At 42.4% G+C, this 27,300-nt stretch overlaps 1 protein-coding gene across 11 annotated transcripts in view; it reads left to right on the top strand.

Moving 5' to 3' along the window:
• The window catches only part of Zbtb20 (zinc finger and BTB domain containing 20), a 730,935-nt gene that overhangs the window by 663,351 nt on the left and 40,284 nt on the right, over positions 1-27,300 (top strand). For 8 of the 11 annotated variants that reach the window (XM_040750809.1, XM_040750801.1, XM_040750804.1 and 5 more), the window contains one exon: positions 1,257-1,444. The exons of 1 other annotated variant lie outside the window; for it this stretch is intronic. Coding sequence is in view for 9 of the 10 variants with exons in the window: in XM_040750801.1 (XP_040606735.1) it covers positions 1,257-1,444 (188 nt within the window). In the remaining variant the exon portion in view is untranslated. Of the gene's footprint in view, positions 1-727; positions 891-1,256; positions 1,445-27,300 lie in introns of all 11 variants that reach the window. 2 more of the 11 variants (XM_040750808.1, XM_040750807.1) reach the window with 1 other exon arrangement.

Raw genomic sequence — 27,300 nt, 5'->3', positions numbered from 1 at the left:
TTCAATATGAAATATTCTGTATACAAGTCCAATGCCATGCTCATAGAAACAAGGAGAACATGGAAACACAGCGACTTACAACAAATTATGTCCCACACATAATCTATCCAAAAAGAAAAAAAACCATACTCTGTGGTTACATACTGATAGGAAGACACAAAGCCACAGAAACTGGGGACATGTTCAAGGAGGAGCTCATACCCCTTTCTTCTAGGGCCTGGGGTCGGTGTGCTGCAGATGCTGATTTGCTAGTTCCTATTGATTGCCTTGTCATTGGGAACAGAGCCCTGAGCTGACTGATAGCTAAACTGTGTCACTTTCTTTTCCTGACACTGAATAACACCACCACCATTCCGTGCCCCATCGGCAATCTCCTTCTCCCAAAGCAAACACCAGTCACATGCAACCTCGAGAGCCTGTGCTAAACCTGAGAACAAAGAGCACAAGAAGGCCTGGATGAGCAGAGCAGGGTGGAGAGCGTGACACCTTCCCTACTGGAACCTAAGCTCTTCCTAATCACACTCCACTCTCCACTGTACACACACCTCTACCGCCACCCCTCTCATCTGCACAGCCTGCAGATTGAGGTTGTGATTTGAAATTATGGATTGACTTCAAACTAACAGAAACAGGAAAGTGGGATACTCCATAATGTGTTTCAAGAACAGAGACTTAAAGGTAGAAGGAGCCTTGGAGGGCCTTCTAATCTAAGCCCTTTATTTTGCAGATGAGGAAACTGAAGCCCAGAGAGGTGAAGTAAGGTGCCCAAAGCCTCACAGCAAGTTGCAGGCACAGCTAGTACCGTAGCTCAAGTCTCCTGACTCCCAGTCCAGTGCTCTTCCCATTACTCCACGGTCCCGTCTCTAAGCTTCCTGACAAATGCTAGAACGGTAAACCTCCACTAGTATTCTTTCCAGACCATGTTAAAACTCTAAGGGGGGAAAGGATGCTTTCTTGGATAATGTCAGCCATGCGTAGCTCAAGCTGTCTAAAGTTCTGGGACAGGGTCTTTTTATACAGCCAGCAGAGGCCAAATGCGGTGCTGTTTGCTTGGCCATATGCTTTCGTGTATTCCCAGTTAGGCCATTACTGGAGGGAAAAAAACAAGAATCAGCTTGTTTTAAAACAAGGGACATACTGGACTCCCTCCCATCCCCCTTCAGAAAAAAAAATCAAGTTATCTTTAACAGATTCTAAAAATGCCTTTTCCCAAATATGCAGTCAGTTCCTTCAAAGGGCCCTTTGTTTATTCTCAGGAAGAAACCCAAGACAGCTGAAAACCAGAAGGCATCTGAGGAGAATGAGATTACTCAGCCGGGTGGATCCAGCGCCAAGCCGGGCCTTCCCTGCCTGAACTTTGAAGCTGTTTTGTCTCCAGACCCAGCCCTCATCCACTCAGCACATTCACTGACAAACTCTCACGCTCACACCGGGTCGTCTGATTGTGAGTACACCAGTGAGGTGACGGTGTCTTCCCAATGCTTGGCATGGTGCTTCTCCCCCCACCCCAGGGTTCTGGCTGTTTTGCATTCAGAGCAAGCTGTTTCCATTTGGTCTTCCAGAGTAGCCAAGAGTAGCACGCCACCATTTTGATCCAGCCAGCGTCTATATCTTTTCAAAGCCAGAGTTTCTTTTACAGCCAGGTGACCAGGCATTTGGCCTCAGAATGCTGATTAATTACACGGGCCACATTCTCTTTGATGAGTAACTCACAAAAAGAAGTGGTATTCCTGCCCTCTGATTGTTCTTGCTCTCAGTAACAGCAATTCTACCATTACTAAATGGAACAACCAAATATGGACCTCAGAAGGCCAGCGAGACACGAGGAAACAGCCATTTCCAAATTACATAACCCAAGTCAGATTTGCATTAGTTATTGGAGTCTTATGTAGCTTGGCTGAATTTCGGTCTTTCCAGTTTTTAATTTATTTTGAAGTGGTTAAAGGATAGCATACATTTACAGAAAAAAAGAGAATGGCTTCCAAGAATTCAAAAGCCACCCAGACTTCGCATAGCCAATAAGAATGCAGGTTAAAAATATTTTTTAATTAAAAAAACTGCCTACGGGCTAAATTTGGAAATGGGCACTTAATGAGAATCGTCACTATTGAAGTCACTTCTCTGCTGTTTATTTTTGCCATCTTCTCACTAATCTAGAAGTCACTTCTTAAATCCTATTTTAAGCAAGTTGATAAATCACGTTAGGAGGCTGTTTTTCGTTTCTCAAGTGTAACCCAGTACTTGAGAGAGGAACACATGTGTTGACAATACCAAACCAAAAAAGTATTCCTTTTAGCTTCAAGATGCCCAACAAGTCTTCTGAACCGATCTCTCCACAGGGTGTCTGGTAACAGGCAGAGAGCTGGCATAATGGACTGAGTTAAATATACCAAGAAAGCTTTATTCCCCAAAAGGGCTCCATTTATCCTGTTCCTCAAAGACAAATTTTAAAAAAAATCACCATTAGGAAACAAGATTCCCAATCTCTTGCTGTTATTTTTCTCACAGAACTAATGTGAAATTCTGCAAGGAGGACAAAGGGTGAACCTGGGCAATTCCCTCCCCCACTCGCTTCAACATCGTAGCCTCTAGACAGGAGATGTGAGATGGAGCAGGCCTTGGGCTGCAGCCACCCTCCAGCTGTCACTAGAAAATGGAAAGAAAATGAGATCCAAGTCACTAAGTGCCACGTGATCTGTACAGTCAAACTTGTGGCTTCTATTTAGGCAGAGGGGAAGGAAGTAGGAACTTTATCCCATGGACCATCATCATAGTCATATCCTTGGACTTTCTTGCCTGGAAGTCTCCAGCCTAATAGTAATTACAGGAAGAACTTGAAAATAGCATGGCACAGTGCCCCACAGACATGTGCACACTGCCCCTGCCCACCAGGAAGGTGGATTTCCCTCTGGTAAAATGTCTGGACTATCAGTGTGCATACCTTCATCACCTGGCTTCCTGCCATACCTATGGGGAAGATTGCATAGGATGGCCCTAGCCCAGAAATCTGGTACAACCAAATGAATGCTTTACTGAGTAGAAAAATCACTAACTTTATATACTGTACAGTAAGCATCGTCCGGCCAGGCCTTACTTGCCCTACTAGCCTGGCATATACAGAAGGAACGGCAGGATGGTGTTGTCACTACAGACCCTGTGGAAGCCAGCAGAGTGGAGCTCAGTGGGGTGTGTGAACACACTTGGAAATAGACCGAAATGGGAGGAGAAACTTAATCTCAGCTGTCTAGAAAGTCACTTTGATTTTGCCATTAAGATGTGTAGTCTTCTCCACACTGACCTGTTGTTGAAATGGATTGCACTTCTCTCCAAACATATTTGGATTGTAGTTTGTCCTGATTTGAGCCTACACTTAGAGGAAGATTGTTTTTTAGGAAAGATTCACAGAAATCTGTCCATTTGGAGGTTGCTTGAGAGAAGACAGGAAAGGAGTTTATTTTAAGCTGTTAAATTTTTTGGATGCTCTTCTTGCATTCAAGAGGGTTTTTTTTTTCAAATGTCATTCTTACCATAGATTAATTTAAAAGCCTAATTTCTTTAAGGTAAAATGTTCAGTTCCTATTTAGAATGAACAGATTTGGGGCATTTAAAAATAGTGCCCTTGACTTGTTAGTCTCTTTAACTTCAGGAACATTCTACCAGTATGTGGTGTTCCAAGCTTTCACAAGTACTTGAGTTTTCATAGCACCTTTTTATTTTGTTGTGTGCTTAACAAAATTATTCTTAGTCATGACTTAATGCCCACTTCCTGTCGGTCAGCATGATTCTTCCCAATTCACATATGAGAGAGCTAAGAAACCAACACCTAACTGAAGAAGGGTTTGCCTGCAGTTCACTCACGTGGGTGCTGACAAGTGTTTACAAATCTCTCCTTCTGAGCACCCAGAACTCTCTACTCAAAGTGCAAAGATGTATGTCTGGCTCTAAGCAGGCATCTTGGAAGTATGTGGCTACTCATAATGGTGATGGTTATGAAAACGCAGTAGATAAATCATCCCCACAGAAGAGAAGTCAGCTCTGCTGTAACTAGGAAAGGGTGACAAGTCATGGTGCTTCTGCCTATACCGGGGTAGAGGTGACCAGTCCAGTGCCTTAAATGATTAGTTGGCCATGTAATGTGCCGTGCTGAGTCACTTCCACCTTGGCCAGAGATCCTAGTGATGTTCAAAAGCAGAAGTAGTATGGTCGGATATGTTTTCCTTCAGTGAGACGCCGCTGTTATCCTGCCACAGAAATGCATGCTGTTTGGTGATGCCCTCCCCAACACAATTTCTGCTCAGCAATATCCTACCATTTCCACAGAGCTTGTCACCTTTACACCATTCCTGAAAGCATAATGGCAAACAAATGCAGATGATGACAATAGAAGGCATTAAGATGAATTTGGGAATAGAAAGGGTTCAAGAGCCCTAGGTGTTTGATAGAGCAGTTAGCCCACCAAACAGGCTGTGTACGCAGTGAGCCAAGCTCAGTACTTAAACTGGACGAAACGGAGTGAGTAGAGCAGACGAAGTTCCCCATATGAAAAGCCTGTCCTGACAGCTACCAAGCTGTGGCACATCACAGTCACACTCATGTGACAGACACAACCAGAACTTTTACTTGCATGTTTCTTCCATCCTGTCTTTCCCTGTCCCAGTAAGGCTCCAATGGAAGGGGACACATTCCTTCCTGACGTCCTCCTTGCTTCTGCCAGAGATCTACATTAGCTCCTTTTGACATCCATGGTCACTCACTTTCCAGTGTTTTTGTGCTGGACTCATCACTGTCTGGTTCTTGTGTCCTTGCCAAGATGCATTTATGCATTAACAGTTTTTATTTATTTTTAATTTAACCTTTACACATCACCAAACTGTTGCGTGGGTGGGTTTAAGTTTAGCTGTGTAGGTAGCCTGGTGCTGCTGGGGCTGCCTGCTGTCGAGGAGACTGTGGGCTCTTCCTTTCCTGTCCCCTGCCTGCCATCTTCCCTGGCTCTCTCTCTCTCTCTCTCTCTCTCTCTCTCTCTCTCTCTCTCTCTCTCTCTCTCAACTCTTCCCTTCACTCATCCAAGGCCCTGTGATTAAATTTTTAGTACACTTGGATCATTTTGAACTTTTAAGCAATTTCTGAGAGAACAAAACAAAGAGGATTTTTATGGCAAACTCCATTAATGCCACATTAAGGCTGACATTTTAATTACCCCCAAGTCAGGAAATGCAAAGTTCAGGTTCCCACAGCAACAGAAACTGTCCCCTTGAGTGCCGAGTGCAGCATTACAGCAGACTCTTTCATTCGTGGTTACACAACACCGGCAGGAGGACATTGTTTTTAGCCATGTCTGTGGAAAGAAGCAGCCTTTCCCCTTTGTGTCTGGCCGTAACTGCAGTTGAGGAGATGAGCCTTTAGCGCCCCTCCCCAGACCCTTTCTGTGTATTATCCTGTAACGGAAGACACGCTCTACATGTGCACGCAGACAGGATTAAAGTTGCTGTGGGGACATTAACTCTGGTTTCCGGACTTCCGTGCCAGTCACATTGAAACCATAATGTTGTAATTTTTGGCATGTAATAAATGTGCATTTCATGTACACAGACAGAAAGAAGCATAAAATGTATTTTAAAGAGCAATTAATTACTAACTTTGTGATTAAAAAACATTTGGTGCATGTTCCTTCCCATTTAGCATCAGCTGCTGGTCTTAGCCAGGCCTAATAGATGACATACTGTGTCCCATCCTGGATCTCAGATGTACTTACTGTATGTTCCTGTTCTTCTAGATAATTAATTCCTTAGTAACGCTGTAGGGGGGAAAACAAAATGGAAGGAATATGCAAGCATGTAAATAGGGTAAGGGAGACTTTGAAGGAAATGATTCATTTCTGCAAATAAACCTCTGAGTCCCTGATAAAGAGCCAGAAATCTGCTAAGTGGGTGTAGACAAAGGTTTCTGGCCACCTTGGAGCATCTGGTCCTGGGCCATAAGAACAACTTGAAAGCACATTTTCCCTCATGAATTCCAGGCTTGCCCAGTGGAGGAGTGACTTTCCTAACTCCTTAGACTTTGGAATTTAAAGTTTATTTTATTCACTAATGACCACAGTGTATTTTCAAATGGGCGGGGGGGGGGGAGCCCGACTGTAAGGAATTCAGGTAAAAGGTGGGCTTTGCAAAAGAACCCCTCATTTAGAAAATAGCAGGGTTTTTTCTCTACATATTAATCTTGTTGACCTATTTGTGTTAGAGAAGGGCATGTCTCAAAATAACTGAACAGGTTTGTGAGTAAAAGGAATCATTAGCAATACACTGTGGCATGGTGTTTGAAAATGGAAGTGCTTGGGTATATAATGGAAATCAGGAGACATAAAACTTGTACTGGAAAGGTATGTGGCTTACACCCCAGCATAGCCTTCAGGGCTGCATGCTCATTGAGGGTCCTCCTGCCTCTTGCTCATTCTTTCCTGTCATGCATTCCTTTTTTTGTTCAGTTTGGCTGCATATGGTATTTAACCTTTAAGAAGGAAACTGCAGTTTTTCAGGGCTCTGATTTGCTGTACTTGGGCTGTCTCTAAGTGTGAATGTATGTCTGTGTGAGTGAAAACTGCTCAAGCAAGTTTGAAGGTCTCTCTGGCAAATTTGACTGCATGTTCAGAAAGTTTCCAGTCAGAAAGCTGATTCAGTATAAACCCTTCCAAGCCCTTCCCGAGGCACCTGTTCACAAGGAAAGATTGGATTTCTGTTGGAGGTGCTCAGAAGGCAGTGTTTGTAACTGAAGATCTCTGGGGTGCCAAAAAAAATGAAACCCATTTTGGCCCCAGAAAACCTCTATAAATGTTCAAAATGTTATAATCAAACAAAGATTTCATTTGGATTCCGATGCATGTATCTCAGCAGATGTGTCTAAACTAACTGGGATCCCACGGGGGCAGCTGAACTGGATTTTGGTATGTCTTGATAACTGAAAGAGTTATTCTTAGACTTTAGAAGGACAAAAATGGTCCATCTGTGAAGAACCGTAATAGAGACATGACAAAAAACAGCACCCTCTGACAGAGCTATTTATGGAATTTAGGACAAATTGGACAATCCTGAAAACATTTTGGGGTCACACTAATTTGCAGGAGAAATGTTGCCAAAATGGGAAAAGGAATAGCAACCACAGATAGTTACTATCCTACGGCTTGGCTAATTAATTTTCTAATAAATTTGTATCAATTAAGTAGTAAATAGAGCTCCTGTAATGGAAGTAGGTGCCGTGGCTGTCTCCAGAGTGTCCACCCTCATTCCCTTCCTTTCTAAGTCCTATAAGGAACCTGGTGTTTATCCTCTTTTCCTCCCTAACCGTGTAAACTGATTTTCTACCATTTGTTAACCAAGTACACGTGGATTTAATTTCTTTAAAAGGATCTTTCCCTTTTTGAAAAGTCACCTTCCCACCTATGAGTTAGTTGACATATGATGTCTTTGGGACTATTTTTATTACCTTTTATTATACCCTCTTATTCGGAGTTCTTAACGCTGAGGGTAGCGCTTACACATTAAAAGGCCAGTTTTTTCTTGCTCTGATTTTCTAGAGTTTGTATCTGTTTATTTATCTATTTGAAAAATTAATTTGTTTATTATGTAGTGTTCTGCTAGAATGTATCCCTGCAGGCCAGAAGAGGGCACCATATCTCATTACAGGTGGTTGTAAGCTGCCATGTGGTTGCTGGGAATTGAACTCAGAATCTCTGGTATAGCAGCCATTGCTCTTAACCTCTGAGTCATTTCTGCAGCTCCCAAGTTTGTATTACTGTGCTTACAGTCATACTCTTTCTTTCTCAGACATCTTTGTGGTCTCTTCTTCCACTTGCTGAATGTAGCACCTATTCCAAGTCAGCCTGCTTCTGGGAGAACTCACTGTGAACAGCAGACTTCATTGCTCACCAGTCAGTCTACTGAATGTTTGGAAGGCACAGAGCCTCAGGCAAGGTGTTATATAGGATGGAGTTTCACCAGCTGGGGTCCAGTACTTGGAGACTTAGCTTCTTGTCTAAGGGGCAAGACTGCTTCTCTGGCATCATGACACTCAGCATCCATTCACTTGCTCAGCCTTTGTGTGTAGAGTACATGTATGTATCCATGTGTAGCTTTACAGAGTTCTATGGGTGCCCAAAGGTGAAAACAGAGTCTGCCACCAACAGTCTTTAAACAAGTCACCATTATCTTAGAATTCAGAATAGTTATCAAATACACTATAATCCATTAACATCTAGTTAAGTTTATTGAAGAGGTTCCAATTGACTTCTTTTGAAAGGTGAATAAAATTTTATTGAATGTGAGGCATTCAGGTCAAGTATGACTAGATTGTACTCTAGTTCAAAACTTTAAAATCCTCAGGAAGGGGTTTAAAGGGACTTTTTACCATCAAAACTCTGCTTAGGGAAGGTCTAACTTAGCAGCCACTATGGGGAGCATACAGGAATGGGGGGTAGGCCAACTGGAGAAAGGAGAAAGCTCAAGAGACATTGTCAGTAATTCACAGTATTGGTAACCTAAAGGGAGCTAGTGATAGGAGGAGTGGAGGCCAAGGGATCTAAGCCTCCCTCAGCAGACTGAGATAAGGGTAAAAACTCCAGAAGACATCTGCTACTAAGTATGAGAAGGGAAATTATCAGAGGTAACACCACCAAGATACCAAAAACAGATTTAGGGATCTGAGTCTAGTGGAACATGTCTACAGTCCTAACAACTCAGCAGGGTAGATCACAAGTTCAAGACCTGCCAGGGCTATAAAGCAAGTTCAAGGTCAGCCTGGGCATGTTTATCCAGTTTCTTTCTCAAAACAGAAACCCAAACAAAAAACAAACAAACACCACAGAAGAAGAAAAAAGCATGGCTAAAGATACGTTTGCATAGCATACACAGGGCACTGGGTTTAAGCCCCAGCAAGGGAGGGGAGGGTTTTGGAGAGTAGAATAGAGTTTATTTCATACAGCACAAGGCCTGAAATACAGAGTATTCCCAATGGAAATAGAACAGTGAGTTACAAGTGGGGTCCTAGACTACAGGAGAAATATTTGGAACTAGGGGTAGGAAACCCTTTGGCCAAGAGGCCATAATGTATGCCATAAATACAGGAGTAAACTTCAAAGACAACCTTGTTGAAAGAAAAAAGGGGAAATAGAACCTGGGAAATGTTTACATTGAGTGATAAGAAGAGAACAAAGAATCTTCAAAGGAAGAAAACAACAAAAAAGATCTGAGAAATAGGAGAAAACCAGAAGAGTGAGGGATCATGAGGAGGGGATGGGTCAGCTTCAGACAGCAGGGAGGCAGTGAACTGGGCAGAGTTCACCTCAGAGTGCCTTTCATGAGAGCAGAATAAGCTCGCTCTCTCTCTCTCTCTCTCTCTCTCTCTCTCTCTCTCTCTCTCTCTCTCTCTCTCTCTCTCTCTGACACACACACACACACACACACACTATGATGCAGAGGCGTTTGGGGACAAACAAGATAAATGGTAAAGCAACATTTGCAAACAGTTTTTTCAGAGAACTTTAATGATTTAAAGAATGGTCAGTATTTTTAAGACGCCAGAGTACTAAGCCCTTTTAGAAACTGAGGGGAGTGGCTATGAAGAAAGACTCCATAAATGGGTACAGTGAGAGGGAATTAGATCCCAGGCCTAGGACAGTGCAGATGTGGACTCTGTGAGGAAGGAAAGGCCCAGGGGATCGGGACGGACGGCACCATTGCACTGGTTCTTTACCTGCCACTTTCTTTTCCTTCAGCTTGATAAGCATCGCAGGATGTCTCCTGTGACAGTTTTACTGATACCCTCTCCATCTGAGGACAAGTATTAGATATATAACTCCTTAAAGTGGCCCTTTCTGTGTCTTCCTCTGTTGAGAGACCCCATACAAATAGCCCTGTTGTCATGTGTATCAAACAGCATGCATCCTTAGCTTCATAGGGGGCCGGGGGCGGGGGCCAGGGAGATTTAAACCTGGCCACCTAGAGTACTTGCTTTCTTTAATAGCATTTCAAAACAGTATCTGACATTGCTTCTACTTCAGGAGGATGATCTGAAACCAGTTTAATCAAATATTACTTTACTATTAAATTACCTGCAAAACTAAATGAAAAGTATTTTATCATCACTGGAAATTATTTAAACAACCACAAGGAAGAATCTTGAACATTCTTCACAATTTCACAAGGCAGAATGACTTCCCACTTGATAGTAAATTGGCCAAAAGAAGGTCTTCTTGTCTTCCCCAATCCTGAAAACTTCCTTCTACTTATCTAGCCCAGGTCATCTCAGCATTATTCCTGATTTCACCTTTATACCAAGATCACACGGGAATTTTGAGGGTACCTGATAGAGCACCAGTTAAGAAGTTTCACGATGTGATCACCAGGTTAACTTTGTCATCTAATCACTTGCTGTCTTTGCTCTCTTCATATCCTGGCCAGACATTAGGTGGAAAGGAGGTAGTGAAAGGAGACCCATGTATACCCAAGATACTGAGTATAACTGTCTGTTGAAAAAGCATAGTGCAGACTCTCAGTTGAAACTCTTAAAGAAAAGAATGCCCACCTTTTCCTGAGGAGATCCTAAGGGTCTGGGTGTGTTGGGTGTGTTGCCAATTTTGAGGAAAATTCCAGAAAGCAAACGTATCCCCTTTTACTGCTGACCTTCAGTTTTCATAACCCAGATAGAACTCTGGGACTGCCTGGCAACTCCAGAACTCTGCATTAACATGCTGAGAGATGGGGCCAGAGAGATGGTTCACCAGGTTAAGAGCATTTGCTGATCTTTTAGAGGACCAGAATTCTGTGCCCAGCACCCACATTGGGCAGCTCACAAACTCCTATAACTTCATCTCCGTGGCTCCATCACCCTATTTAGTGTCTACAGGTTCCCAAATGTGCGCATGTGCACAACACACACACACGTACATATCCATGATCTTTTTAAAAGATACTGAGAGATGTTCTCAAGCATGCCTGCCTCCTAGAGAATAACACATTCAGAGTTTAGACAGAGGATAATTCTGTCACCATCCCACACCAGAGCAAACTTTTGACCCAGAAGCCTTAAACTCCACTGGTTCCAGAAAGTGAGCCTTTCTCAGGTCTGTGAGCTCCCAGAGAAGGGAGTGCAAGCACATATGCAGTGTTTGTCTGGACACGTTTAAAACTTCCATTCAGCTGAGGGCAGAGAATTAAAAGAAAGAACAACATCTTCAGAGCATAACCCAGTCAGTATCTTTCTCCTTGAACCTACTCTCCAAAAGTAAGCTAGATACAGGAGGAGGGGTCTCATGGGAGCGTTCAAATCTAGTGTAACTAATGATGACTTTCAGGGCCCTTCACTCTGCCCAACGGGTATGTCAGGTACCACAACAGACTCAACACTGTAGAATTTCTTGGTTCGTGGGCGAAGACTTTGAATATGGGTTGTTCAGGAAAAGTTTTCCCACTCTCAGGGTTCAGTTATCTATGAACTTTAGTCTATGAATGCAGTTTACATGCTTTGAATTACTGTCCTCGGATCCTGCTTCCTTGTATGCATAGTATCTATTCCATAAGTTATTGTAAAGAAAGATCTTGTTAGATTTTTTATTTTTAATTTATTTTTTTATATTCCTATCCCAGTTCCTCCTCCCTTCTCTCCTCCCTCCCCCCACTTTCCCCTACTCTGCCTCCCATCTGCTCCTAGGAAAGGGTAAGGCCTCCCCTAGGAAATCTACTAAGTCTGTCCCATCATCTCATTGAGGCAGGACCAAGGCACCTCCCCACCCCTGCCTCCCCATGCCTTGATTGAGCTTAGTAGAATGGGCTCCACTAAGTCAGTTTGTGCGTTAGTGTTAGATCTTGGACCCACTGCCAGTGACCTCATATATTGCCCTGGTTGCACCTTTGTCACCTGTATTCAGGGAGTCCAGTTCAGTCTTGTGCAGGTTTCCCAGTTGTCAAACTATAGCCAGTGAGCTCTCACTAGCCCAGGTCAGCTGATTCTGGGGGTTTCCCCATCATGGTCTTGATTTCTTTGTTCATATTGTTGCTCCTCCCTCATTTCAGTTGTACTCCAGGAGCTTGGCCCATTGGTTAGTTGTGGATTTCTGCATCTGCTTCCATCTGTTTTTGAAAGAGGGTTCTAGCTTCTCTGGGGTTGTGAAATGGAGACTGGGTATCTTTTTGCTAGTATCCACTTAGGAGTAGGTATATACTATATTTGTCTTTCTGGGTGAATTAACTCACTCTGGATGTTTTTTTTTTCTAGTTCCATCCATTTGCCTGAAAATTTAAAGATGTCTTTTTCCCCCCTTAGTAGTACTCCATTGTGTAAAAGTACCACATTTTCTTTATCCATTCTTTGAGTGAGGGGCATCTAGGTTGTTTCTAAGTTCTATTGCTATGAACATAGTTGCGCAGATTAGGTAGAGTGCCATATGTAAATCTCCCAAAAGAGCATCAGCACCAGATAAATAGCCAACCCTCAGTGGCTTTGACTACCAACTAATAACTGTTCCTCTTCCTCCTCCTCATCTTCCTCTAGTACTTCTATTTTAATTTCTTGACACAGGGTCTCCTAGCCCAGGATAGACTTGAACTTGGAATTTCCTTGCACTCACCTGCATTCTAGTAAGCGGAGAGTTTTCAAATGATGGAGAAGGGAATGGAATGCTTTGTTGTCTCCCTCAGATTTCAAATCTGCACATGCCCCATGTAAGCTTTCCATGTCCAAATACATGAAGAGAACAGAAATCAGACCTTAAAACAGACAGACCATTGCTCCTCCACATCAGAGAGCCTTTTGCAAAGAGAAGAAGAAGAGAGGAGGAGGAGGAGGAGGAGGAGGAGGAGGAGGAGGAGGAGGAGGAGGAGAAGAAAGAAGAGGAGGAAGAGATGGAAGAAGAAGGAAGAGGAGGAGGAGGAGGAGGAGGAGGGGGTCCCCTTAAAAGACAGTCTTCATGGTGGCTCTAGAGTATTTTGAGATCATTCAAAATCAGATACAATTAGAAAAGTAAATGTGTTTGAAGGAGCAGAGGATTTCTCCCAGTCCTACCTTCATCATTTCTAAAGCAGTTTGCAGCTGTTAAAAGGAAAATGCAACCTGAAGAAATTCAGTTAGGCTTGTTGGCTTTGTCCCTTCCTGTCCTCTGGTACTCGCATAGTCTTGGGTAGCATGTAGAGACGGTTTTGGACATGTGCTCTATTGCTTCCTCAGTGTTTCTCTTGCTGGATGTAGAATTGCAAGGACACACATGGAGGAACTTGATCTTCAAGTCTTCCTGTAATAGCTGCAGATTGAAAGCCAAAGCAGATTATGCGCAAGTCTGCATACATCCCAAGTCAGTGCTTTAAAATGTTAACTTCCTGAGTCATGATTTCTGCATCTTGTATGCAGAATTCCTTAAATCACATGTTGATGGCTAATCAGCAGAATCCAAAGACGCAAATTAGATGGTACAATATTTACAGAGAAAATATATGTGTAGCTCAAAAAGTAACGATCTTCACAGTTACCATCCCACCCAAAAGGAAAAAAAAATAGTAGTGTTGCAATCTGAACTCTCAACATTGCAGCCAAGAAAAGAGTCAATCTAACAGTAAAAGTGAGTTAAAAAAACTTTTTGGTAGCAGGGGTAAGAGAGTTTGAAGATTCAGAAGCAATACTCTGCAATTCCTGTTACCAAATACATATTATATAATTTAATATTAAGAATATATAATTAATTTATAACAATATAATAACATATATCTATTAGATAATTTTTAAAGTATATACATATGCTCAAAAATTATTAGATATTTTCTTATATGTTTCTAATGAGTTTTAGTCATTTTCATGCAGATATACACTATCTTCTCATCTCTTTTCCTGTCCCACTGAAATCCTTCAATCCCAGCAATTTCACCTCCTTAGTCTGTGTGTATGTGTGTGTGTGTGTGTGTGTGAGAGAGAGAGAGAGAGAGAGATTCAGTGGGTTTAGTTAGGGTTGCGTGTGTGAGCATTGGTGACAGGTTATTTCATGGGATATAGGCTACACCACTGAAGAGAGTGACACCTCTTCCCCAAGTCAGTATTAGATAGATGTCAGTAGTTCCTCAGGGAATTATGGGACCCCTCCCCCTACCATGAAGAAATGTTGAGGAGCCCAATCTTGTGCAGGACTTTGTGGGTAACCACAGTTGCACTGAGTTCATGAGTGCAAAGGTCATGCCATGTCTAAAACACTAGTTTTGCAACACACTCCCTATCCTGTGACTCCTCCCTTTCGTGATGGTCCCTGAGATTTGGAGAGAGTGGTAGATGTCCCAGTAATGGCTCAGCACTCTACCTTCCCTTAGTCTCAGCACTTCAACCAGTTAGGGGTTCAGTTACTCACTGCCTACTGCAAAGACAAATCCCCATGATGAAGGCTGAGGGCAGCACTGATCTATGTAGATAAGCATGACTACGTAGGCGGACGGCAGTTTGACCACATCATAGTGATAGCAGTGGTTTTCCCTAGGACCTCTAATCTCCCACTCACACGCTCTTGACAAGGTTTGCTGTACAAGACTTGAGTTCCTCCCGTGCCTGGCAGCTTTAAAAAAATTATTGCATGTACCTATTTTATGAGTGTGTGTTTGTGTGGGGGCACGCACATTTGGCACAGCATGTGTTTGGGGGACAAGGAGCAATCTATCAGTTCTTTCCTTCTACCATTTGGATCCAGGGATTGAACTCAGGTCATCAGGCTGAGTGGCAGTATCTTCATTCACTGAGCCATCTCAGAGGCTCCTCTGCCAGCTCTTTGTAACTTTATATTTTTATATTTATTTATTCATACATTCATTTTTGTCATGCTGGGAATTGGCCTTGATGCCTTATATGTGCTAGGTAATTACATCACCACTGAATCTTCAGTCCCACCTACAGTACTGAATACTTACTTTGTCCAGGCAGAAGCCCCAAGAACAGAAGTCTAGTCTTGTCCTCTTCTGAACCTCTAGGATCCAGTAAAGTACTTAGCCTTAGTAGGCGCTTAGCAAATGTTTGCAGAATAAATGAATGAAGGAGGTAGGGAGAGCTCAGGGAAGTGTATTACTGAGCATATTGCCAGGCTATAAATTGAATTGAACTTTTCCACTCAGCAGACCTACATAATAAAGTACATTACAGATACCCTCAGGTTTGTATGCTGGGAAAACAGAGCACTTTCTCTTGGGTGTAGACTGCTACATGTTTTAATGCTAATAGCAATATGGCAGGGTTAAGGTCAGCTTTGTAATATAATCTTGTGCCTGTTTTTTCGTAGATATCATGGAAATAGATACTTCTTTTCAAGATGCTCAAACAGATGATTAGGGGAAAGCTCTAGAAAACCTTGCAATAACAAAAAGGAAAGATTTTCCCACTTCTGCCTTCCATCATTAGCACATGGTATATAGTTTTTTGCAGCCCCAACCATTCTTTCTTATTTCCTCCTCTTCCCAGGTCCAGTCTTTGAGGAATACAGCATGTGTCTGTTAGTGTAGCAAGGAGACAGTACTTGAGAAATCCAGCCCCCACACACAGTGCTCCCAAGCTCCTCCCCTGGGAATGGCATGATTTGATCAGCAGCAGGCAGGGCTGGCCCAGGGAAAGAAGAGCTTGGCATGGAATCTTAGTGCCTTCCTGCTGGAAGGGCCCTCAAGAGAGTTGCTTCATGCCCACCCTCCTTCAACTGGCCGGACAGTAGAAAGATGTGTAGGAAAACAAATTCCTGGCTGAATGAATAGAGGATTAAGTGAATGAGAGATGAGTTCACTGCTCCAGAAGTCTCTGCCATCCCACTTGAATAGAAAGGCTAACTTTGAAGCCACTCTGTTCTCCATGGCACAATTTCGTACATACTCAGCTTTGGAATATGGTTGCCATCTGCTGCCAGTGCATAAGACTAAGGAAGTATTGAGGTGGGTAGGAGGAGGCAGGGAGGAAAGAAAATAGACACTTAAAATAAGCTAATAATCTCCTTTGTGTTGGAGTCTAGGTTTCAGAACATCAGTCCCGTACTTTAGGAACAAAACACCAGTGTGTCCTAGGCCTCACCAGGCACCGGCACATCAGATAAGGCCTGTGCTATGTAGTGTTAAGCCACAGAGCCTCAAAAAGTTCTGAAAGTGAAATTAGAGGCGCAAACAAAGGAAGCCAAAAAGGGAAAGCACTTGGGGTAAAATACAATCAGAAGGACTCTGCAGATATGTGTCTTTAGGGTTACAGTAGTTTAAACATGACTCTACTAATTAAAGCCTTGGAAAATAGTCTAAATCCCAAGAACTTAAAGATCTTTAGACTAAAGGAGGGACCTCTCCATACTGCAAAGGCATCATGAAGCTTTTGTACAGTCACAGGATAAGAGTGACCTAGCTATTGTGCATTGTTGTGCACTTAACCATTGATTAAGAGCCATAGATTGCTGTACTGGCAGCAGGAGTGGGTGGTCCTTTATAAACAAAAAGGCCTAGTAAGCAGAGCCGGTAAAGCCAAGAACGTCTCTGAAAAGCAGTGAATAGCTCAGAAAGCTTCCTCTTTCCCTGATATTATCTGTATAAATTACCGGTTATGGCACAGAGTCATGTTGATAATTTATATACCAAAATGACATGCCAGAGAATAATAATTAAGCTGAGATGTACACTAGTGAAAAAATTATCCCAGTGAAGTTTACTTTTGAGAAAGATTAGCTAATTAGCCAAGTATGACATTTGAAAGCAAGTCCCCTTCTATCCTTAATAGTGGCTCTGTCTCCACTTTGAGGATTCAGCAGGATAGAGAGGCTTAAATATTTTCTGCCGTGAAAAGGAAAGAATTTCTTCAGAAATATAAGTGAAACGAAGAGACAGTGACAATTGTGGAAAAGCAGAAAATCTGATCACCATGCATGGAAAGTAGTTGCAAGAGCATGTTGACCTCAGCACCCTGGAATGACCAAGCCAGGAAATATTTGTTGGCTGTATAAGCTTTGGCCTTGATTACTATCTGCCATTAGAGACAAGTCATACACAGCTGTGATGCAACCACAAAATAATATTAATGTCCTCAGCATATGTCACGGATAGTTTCTCATCCCAGAAACCCAGGGCACCTCCATACTCTATTTGGCTTGTCTCAAGACATCCCCATGAAACGTCTTCATTTATAGATGAAATAACTAGTTCTCTGTCTTTAAATGTGAAATGATTAATAGTCATGATATCTGACCCAGCACATTGTGCTTTTTTTTTACATTATTTTGGGTTTCTCAGACAAAGGACATATTTTATCTTTCTCATTATTATTTTTAATTAGTTTTCAGAAAAGTCAAGATAAAAACAGAATCTAACAAATATCCCATAGAGATATTTTGTGCTCTCTTTTCTCTCAAGAATAAATGAAGACCTTCTCTGCTTCTCTGTGCTGTATCTCTGTAGATAGTCGCAGCCCCATGCCAGTTTTCAGATGAATAAGGGCTCATTCTAATGGCCAGATCCCAGACCCTCTGTGAAGAGGCAGTCATTTAAATTCCTGTCTGGACACTGAAGAACTTGTTTTTGGTTAAAAACTTCAGCAGTTCGAACTGAAAACTTTTAAAACATTACTAATATACAACCTGGTTGTGAGTTTAGCAATAAATGTAGACCCAGTATGTGAAAAGCCAAAGAGAAAACTGGTGGCTTTTATTCTCCCTGGAGACCTACACTAAATGTTGCATATTTACTTTGTAAATGAGGACACCCAGTGGCCAGCAAGTGAAAATATTCTAAACAACCCCTGACACTGGGAACATAAATATAAAGACCAGTTGTCATCACTCCTTGATAAATGACTCCTAGCATCTACTACCAAGGGCATCAGCTTCCCTGGGTCAGGCAAGAGTAGAGCCTGATAGTCTTCTACGTCATTTCCCACATTGCTTGTCACTTCCTGTTTCATGTAAGTGTGACTCATCTTTGGGGTTCACTGACTCTTCAGTGGCAGAAGGACCTAGTGAACCATGTCCTAGGACAAATGGAGTTAGGAGGATGAGAATAGCTTGGCATTTATCAGAAATAATAAAAAAATTAGTATAGTTTATAAGTGGTGACACACATAAACCAATTGCTTGAAACCTTATTGATCATAAAAACATGTTATTAACTAATAAGAGAGGGTAAGAAAATTAAAAACAAAAACCCAAGAGGAAGAGCAGACATGGGCCATCGGGGACTAGCAGGACCTCCTCGAAAAACTAATGAGCACACCTGGGAGAAAATGGGCCTTGAATGTCCACTTCCTGTCAGCAGTGTCTGTAATGGAGAACTGTCCAAACAGGCACTCAGAGAAGACATGCCACTTCCGAGGGAATGTGTGGGGCCGTGTCAGGGATCCATGTGGCAGAACTTGTACTTGTGGTTATAGTTGTAGTTGCAGTCGGTAAGGCACAGTTGTCTTATGGCAGTAAGATAGGCATGAATGAAAAGGGAGCAGGCATTAATCTACTGTTTTTATAAATTATGTGGTATATGTATAAAGTACAGATTCATTCCTCAAAATGAACCATTTCCTTGTTTTTCTCAAGAAAACAACCTGTTTGAAAAAAACCTGTGACCAAGTTATACAGAAGTCTAATGAAGTCTCAAGACCCCCTTCCCCTCCCCAGATTTGCACAAAACATGGGGCATCTAGGGAAGGGGTCAGATATTTAGTTCATAGTGGGCTATGGAGTTGACATTGCTTGATTGGTTGCAAGGATGCAGTTGAGTATGAGCCTTTTAACTTCTAGGAAATACTTCACTCACTATGATTATAGATGCCATCGACATTGAGCCCAAGTCCCAGGAGATCACTATTTCTCTGAAAGTAGTCGATGCCTTTTTATGTCTAGTCTCCATAAATGTGATAAGCAATAGCCCACAAAGGGTTGTGTGCAAGCCGACTTCTTTCATTTTTGTTTTGTTTTGTGGCTGTTGATGAGATAGGATCTCACCACATAGCTTGAACTGACTAGTCTCCTACTTCAGTCTCCAGAGTGCTGTGATCACAGACATGAGCCTCTATGCTTGGATGACTTTAATATTTTAAAGAAAGTCGTTGGTTTTTCTTCCAAGTAATATTACCTCAATCTAATTTCAAAGCACCAGACTCCCCCTTCACCTCCCAGAAAGAGCCCAAATTAATTCCTTTGAGAAGACCAAATTAGAAAAGAAAACTCTTCCTTCTGTGACTGAATAAACGCTGAAACCACAACTCCCTGGGACAGCGGAGCCCATATCCATATACAAACACTTAACACAGCCTACCTACGGGAGGAGGAAGAAGAGGACTCTCATAAAAGCTTTCTGATTTTTATGACAACAAACCAGAAATTTGTAATACCACTTATACCTCCCAGCCAGTGAGAAGTAGGAAAAGAAAGAAGTCAGTATAAACTCTAGTAATCTTTTTGGTTTTCGTTTTTTTGTTTTGTTTTGTTTTGTTTTTTGTACAGGGTTTCTCTGTATTGCTTTGGAGCGTGTCCTGGAACTCGCTCTGTAGACCAGGCTGGCCTGGAACTCACAGAGATCCGCCTGCCTCTGCCCCCCAAGTGCTGGGATAAAGGAGTGTGCCACCAATGCCTGGTTTTAAACTCTAGTAATATTAAGAAACCTCCCAGAGAAAGGAGAATTTTGAATAGGTTTCATGAAAGGTATGTAAGATTTGATAAATAGAAAAAGACTAGTAACTTCAGAACGTGTAACAAGTGGAGCAGAAGAGAGTGAGGAATGAATGCGGCTGGAGAGTATAACTCAGTGGTACTTAGTCAGCCTAGCATGCTCTAGACTCTATCACCACAAGCTGTCCTACCCCGGGTGAATGATGAATACAATGTATGTGGAAATTGGCAAAATGACCAGCGTCTTGAATCAATACAAAGATTCTGTTTGGGGAAATACCTTGAGAATAAAATAAAAGCAAACTGACAAAGTGAGACAACACTGTAAGAACATAGCTATCAGGAAACCAGCATGGGACTGACCCAGGCTCTCTGAATGTGGTAGTCAGTTAGGAGGCCTGGCAGTCTATGGGGATCTAGGAGTGGATCAGTATTTATCCCTAGTACATGAATGGACTTTGGGAGCCCATTCCCCATAGAATGATACTCCCTTAACCTAGACACACAGGGGAAGGTTTAGGCCCTGCTCCAAATGATGTGACACACTTTGGTGATTCCCCCATGGAAGACCTCCCCCTCCCTGGGGAGCAGAAAGGGGGTGGGACTAGGGGGGAGTTATTGGATGACATAGGAGGATGGCAGGGAGAGGCAACTAGGATTGATATATAAAACAAGATTGTTTCTAATTTAAATTTTAAAAAAGAGAAAAAAAGAACATAGCTATAAAGATTCATAGAGCTCAACCCTTTTGCTCTGATCTGTAAATCGGTATTGTGAATATTATAGAATATAGGCTATGCAGATGTAGTAAAATTAAATAAAGTGCTCCTGGGAGCATATTGTGAGGTGTGCTCTCTGCCCCCCTGCTTCCCGAGGCTTCTCAAGGCTTTGGAGCGCCCTCAACTTTTCACCACTGCTTAGCATGTCTTCATCTCAGTACAAGAAAGGGGCTCACATGCTCTTTTTCATTTTATTTTACATTCTTACATTTGAAGATAGTCTTTCCTCATTGGTATGTATTCGTTAGATCAGGTTACTGGATAACATGGGCATTTAAACACAAGTATAGCCGGGCGGTGGTGGCGCACGCCTTTAATCCCAGCACTCGGGAGGCAGAGGCAGGCGGATCTCTGTGAGTTTGAGGCCAGCCTGGTCTACAAAGTGAGTTCCAGGACAGCCTCCAAAGCCACAGAGAAACCCTGTCTCGAAAAACCAAAAAAAAAAAAAAAAAAAAAAACCCACAAGTATATAGTGTACAGGAAGCTGATTCTATAATGGGTCATCACAAATGGTCATATGACTTCCAGCTACTTATTGTCTTAAGGTGGCCGACACAAGTCACCTCTGAGCTGCCATTTAACCCTTCACCTAGCAAAGCATTGTGGGGAAGGCCTGCATGGTGCACTAATAGAATGCATAGCAATCAGTCCACAGCTCCCATATAGAAAGATTCTGCCTCTTGCTACCTGCCAACAGTGCTGCTCTTAATTCTCATTGTCACGTTGGAGGTGGCATTGTGTTTTGAAAACACAGCAGATCACATCTGAGCATAAATCTGGAGTTCTGCTTCAAAACACTCAGAACATAACTGCAGCTGAGTTTGGAAGAAAGTTCTGTGTCTTGGAAGCTGTGTGGTAATTTCAATAAGAAAACTTATTTACCTGACACTAGGGGATCTTATTTCTCACTTACTAAAATCTAGATAAAAGGGTTTCCTAACTCACAAATTAATTTTTGTAACTTTTACCAGTTGACATTTTCTGAAAGAATGGTATTCTAGAGAGTTAGGTTGTCTCATTACAATTACTGAGGTGAGGATTTTATTTTTTCTGTTTGAGTAAGTGCATTGATACGGAGATGAGAAAGAAAACAGATGAGTATGAAGGTGCTAGCTTTTATATAAACAGGTTTTAAATCTTGAACTTCTTTCTCAGGAAAATAAAAACCTTAACTTCTCATCTATATTTTACTGTATAGGTCCCTCTTTAAGGCCTATCCAAATCCAAGCTCAGACTGGATAACCGATTTTAAGTACATCCTTCTGTTGTGTTTTGTATGCCACCCATGGATATAGCATCTGTGTATTTTCGTTCTCCAGATTTAGGGAACAATGGAAAAGGTTACAATAGGGCAGCAGCTAAATTTATAATGAAAGAGCTTTAGGGGAAAAATGCAGTTCCTAAAATGTGTTTCAAAGGTTTACAATGTAAGAGGATTTGAAGGCATCAACCTCAGATTTCATTGACTTTTCTCCCTAGTCCCAGCAGGTGTTCCCTCCTCAAGAAGCCATTTCATTTCAAGTCTGGACAGAGGGCATAGGTTTTTCCAGAATGTCTGGAATTCTGTGTCTACGCCTTTGTTCTGAGTTAAAGCTTAAACTTTCACAAGCACTTGCTAAGACATTTAGTATCCATGCTTTACTCCACTGAGACCAGCAGCTCAAAGCACAGATATCCATCCTTCCTGGTGTAATAGCTAACTCTAACAGTTACCTTGACCCAGTGAAGGACTGCCTGAAAATCTAGAGAGCATTGTTTTAGGTATGATGACGTGTGTGTTTCCAGAGGAACTCAGAGTGTGAGTTTGAGTGGAATTCTCCCTCAGCCAGAGGGGTCCTATCGAATTGCTTGGGGGCCAGATAGAACAAATACAGAAGGCAGATAGCCATTGGCATCCCCACCTGGAAGCTAGGCAGGGCATCTACAGCTTTGGACATTGGAGCTATAAGCTTCCTAGCATTTGGATTCCAGGTCTGGTTTATACACAATTGAATGTGTACAATTGAGATTCTTACAGATTTTGTTGGGAACCAGTACATATACATTTCAGTTTGTATACAATTCTTGCATTATATGTGAAAGATCTAAAAGTCCTATATGGTGATTCTTTATTAGCGTATCTTCCAGTGACTTTCCATCCTCAAATGTGGAGGCAAATTTCTGTAAGAAGATATGAAGTACCAACATCCTCACATGCTAATTGGCTATCACAGAAGTCACACCAGGTCTCGGGTTTATACCACATGCACTGCACACACAAATTGTCTTTCACAGCACATTAACAACATTACCAAGAAAAGAGATGCCCATTACCAAGGGTGCTGCTCAATACACACATGGTGACAGGATAATAGTCTATTCCAGACATGTTAAATACACAACTGTGACTCCAAATTTCCATTTTATATGCTTTGTACTGTAGGATATAAAATTAACATCTTACCTATGAGGTGCTAAACTGATAGCCAAGACAGTCACAGTCTCCCCTAATAAAATGCCCCACAATTTTCTAGTTGTGTCCAAAGTAAACAGCAACCAGAAAAATGACTTTTCAGCTGGTGTGGCTGCTGCCACAGCGTCCTCCTCCTAGTCTTCCCGCTCTTCCTCCACCAGCAGCATCCCTTCCTACTCTGAGTAGGTGAATGAATACACTGTACTGTTCAGTCTCCCTAAGCCTTTGACGTTATTCCTGGGCACTCCAGGTTGCTCAGATCAGCCCTCTTTTGAGCCATGTTACAACTAAACGAAGGCATGACTGTTTTTCATAGTGCTCTAAGCTGCAAAGTGAAATGTGGTAATACCACACCCTGCCTTGATTTCTTTTGCCTATTTAGAAGTGGAGAAAATGGCTTCCCTCCTTCCTACAGATGTTCTTAGGGCCATTAAAAACTTAGGTTTACAATTAGACATGAAGCATTCTTCTAGTGCCTGAGAGATGGCTCAGCACCTATTGATGCCTGTGTACAGACCTGACAGCCTGAGTTCTGTCCTCCATCCCATAAGGTAGCAGGAGAAAACCCACTCCAAGAGATTTCCTCTGAATTCCACATATGTTTCTGTGCACACACAGAAACACACCTCACACCCATGGACAGACGATAAGCAGGTGAAAAGACTTTTAAATATGTTTGGTTTATATAAGAAGGGAGTCAAGGAGTAATGAGGCATGTTGGATTTGGCGTCTGTCTTCCATTACAGGCTGAACTCACCTCGTTTTTAGCTTCTCTGTTTTCTGCAGATAGATATTGAATGTCTTGGTTAGCCACTTGGACCATTTTTCTCTTTGTTTTGCTTTGTTTGAACGCTTCTAAATCTGAAGCTCTGTCCTTCCCCCTTGCCCTTTTAGCTTCCTTTCAGCGCTTGCAGAAGTAGATTCAGCTGACAGCCATGATAGTCTCATCTGTCTCTTCCTTCATGGAATCCAACCAGGCTGTCCTTCACAGATGTTTGAGCTGCTGTGATGTTTGTGTGCTGGGAAACCTGAAGGCAGGGGCACACTGAGATCTTTCACAAAACCATGCTGCCTGCCAGCTGTAGATAGAGTTCAGCAGTATGGGCCCATTAAGCAGAGACGGTACATTTCATGTTGCAGCTTAGAGAGGTGAGAAAAGTACCATCTGTTTGGTGTGTTGGCTACAACATGCATCAAAAGAGCATCAACATTCGTGAGGTGGAGATGCACAATAAAAGACTTGAAAAGTTTAGGGAGATTGGAATGATAGCATGTATTTGCCTATTTCTTCCACACTGGGAGGGCCAGGCGGTAGACTTTTCACCAACCAGTGCTTCAAATGAATGATCTATAAGGGGCAACCCGGGGTCTTTGAGGACCCCTGTGATGGTGCTTTGCTGTAGACCTACCTTTAGAATGGGAATCCCTGTCACTCAAGTGGAAAACATAGGTGCAATGAGAAGAACTGGATCTGGGAAGACTAAGGCAGCTTTCCACTACCAGATGCAATGTTGGTAATTGCAGTATTGGGCAAACAGAGCAGCAAGCAGCATGGTGTGAATTATGTAGATCCATGGCCTTGGCTACCTAATCCCAGCATTTGTAGGATACCATCACACTTTTCCACGATCTGTATGAGCAGAAAAGTGAAGAAAGTGAAGAAAACTCGAACTCAAGTCTAACAAACAGAATCACAGCTCCTAGTCAATTCCTAAAACTGAGCTGAATGAATGCAAGGCAGAGCCGTCACTTGGGGAAATACTCCACACATGACCTAAAATATGTTCTGTTCATCTTTTTCTTCATCCTCCTCCAAACAGACTGACAGCCCTTTACCAGGATATCTGTGCAGTGGGGAAGAAATAATCATACTTTACAGAAATAAGTTTAAATGTGCCCTATGACACTGATGTCAGGAGACTGAAATGTCTCTTTAGATGCCCACTCAGAGTAGGGTCTTACAAAGATTAGGTGATTAGTGGGGTTTGGGCTACAGTTTGACCCATGTTGGGTTCTCAGATCAGTCCTATGTGTCTTCCTCTAGTTCTGGAATGCATAATTATAGCAGGAATATTTAGCGCCTGGCCAAATGGAAGGGTCAGAGCTGCCTTTTCCTAGGAAAATAGGAAATAAAGTTAGTGTGTTCCCAGAGGGCTTATAAAGACAAAAGCCACCATCAAGGACTAAGATGCCAGTGTGGTGATTCTCACTTCATCGCCACTCAACTTTTTTATTTGGCCTGCTCCAAAGACAGATGGATCCTGGAGAATGCTAATAGATTAGCCAAGTGATGATTTCAGTTGACTAATTTACAAGATGTAGTTTTATTGTTTGAACTAATCAACACATGCCCTGGTACTTGACAAACAGCTATTGATCTGGCAAGTAACCTTTTCTCCATACGTGTCCATAAGAGCCACCAGAAGCATTTTGCTTTGTGCTGGCAAGGCCAGCAGTGTGTCTGTACTACAGTTCCCATGTCAGGATGTGTTAGCTTCCAAGCACAACATCACCCTTTAATTTCTCTTGGTCACAGTTCCTTTCAACGCTACAACACTACTGCTTTACATTAATGGTGTTATACTGTTTGGGCCTAGCGAATATAAAGTATGAATATAAAGTACAAATACTGTGGACACACTACTAAATGATTGTCAAGGGGGGGGGGAGTAAAATTCAGGGCCTTCTCCCTCAGAGAAATTTCTAGGGTTCTTAGGGTATGAGACATGTTTCCTTTCTAGGATAAACAGTGAGCTGCTACCACTGGTGTTCCCTAATCCAAAAAGAAAAAGGAAAACAGCACAGGACACAGTGCCTGTGTAGATTTTTGTCTAGTAAGCATGTCCTAAAAGCACAAGTGAGTTCCACGAGGGAACAAATACCCATGGTTACTCTTCCTGCTTCTCCTCATTGTCTCTCCCAGCCTACATCTGTGATTCATAGAGAACACAGCATGATCAGATGGTACAGGAAGAGAAGACTAGGACCTGATCAGTAGATGGTTGTGTACAATATTCGAGCAGCACAAAAGCAAGTGGCTGCTCCTTCTGAGGGAAGAGCAATAATGTAAAGAAATCCAGTGGACAGAACCTCAGGCAGTGATCCTGATTGTGCATTTTGTTTGCAAGAAGAAATAGGTGCTTAGTAATGTGCCTATGTTAGTCGCTTTTCTTTGCTGTGACAGAATACCTGAGACAATAACTTAGTTCCTGAGGTTTTTAGTCTGTGGTTGCTTTACTCTGTTGTTTATGGACCTTTGGCAAGGCAGTGCAGCATGGCCAAGAGGGCACGACAAAGCTGAGCTGCCCCCTCATGGTGGTAGAAGATCTGAAAGTCAAAGTACACCCTTCAAGATTGCACTCCAGTGATGACCTCCTCCTCCAACTGACCCCACACCCTAACTTCTGCAACAACAAAAGATACCTAGTGTTAAGGTTGGTTTATTTGTCGAGGTGACAGTGTAGAATCACCAAGGAAGGAAGCTGTAACAAGGGACTATCTATATTAGGTTGACCTGGGGACACATCTGTGGGAGTTTTACTTTGGTTAGTGGGAAAGCCACCCACTGTGGGCGGCATCATTCCCTGAGCAGGGAACTGAACTGTATAGGAATGGAAAGAGTGAAGTGAACAAAAGCATGCATGCATTAATTCTTTGCTCTCTGCTTCTTGACTCTGGCTGCAGTGTAACCAGTTGTTTCAGGCTCCTGCCACTGTACCTTTCCCACAATGATGAACTACAATCTGGACAGTAATGTACCATAGATCTTTCCCCCTAAGTTGTTTTCATTAGTGTATTTTATAACAGCAGCAAGAAAGGAAACTAGAACAGCTAGAAACCCCAAAGCTTACTCTCTCTCTCTCTCTCTCTCTCTCTCTCTCTCTCTCTCTCTCTCTCTCTCTGTGTGTGTGTGTGTGTGTGTGTGTGTGTGTAAGAGTATCTCCAAGTTACTGGGGTAAGCATGTACTATTGAGAAGACCAGTGATAAAGACTCCCCCTCTATGAGAGTAGGTATCATCTAATTGATTACAGATCTAGAGAAAATAAATACAGAAAGAAATTGTCATTGCTATCCTTACTGAAAGGTGGGACTTCAAAGCATATGGTTTTCTGGCATTTGGATTCCAGGACATATACAAGCTACCTTCTCTCTGGGTCCCTGGACACTCACTCCGCCTAAACCTGGGAGTCATACCATAGGTTTCCCTGGTTCTCAGGTTTTCAGACTTGGACCGAGCCATGCCACCAGGATCCTGTGTCCCCAGTCTGAGATGCCCTGTCACAGGACTTCTCAGCTTCCATAATTACGTGAGCCAATTTCCTTAGTAAATCCCCCTTCATATGTCTATATTAATAGCCTACTGATTCTGTGTGTCTGGAGAGTCCTGACAAGCACACAGAAGATGTGGTAGTACTAAAACTGAGTTTTTCATTTGTTTGGAATTGGT

This window comes from Mesocricetus auratus, unplaced genomic scaffold (genome assembly GCF_017639785.1).
Source record: "Mesocricetus auratus isolate SY011 unplaced genomic scaffold, BCM_Maur_2.0 Super-Scaffold_100008, whole genome shotgun sequence".
Taxonomy (NCBI): Eukaryota; Metazoa; Chordata; class Mammalia; order Rodentia; family Cricetidae; genus Mesocricetus; species Mesocricetus auratus.
The sequence above is the reverse complement of the archived record's forward strand: the minus strand, read 5'-3'. Positions and strand labels throughout refer to the sequence as shown.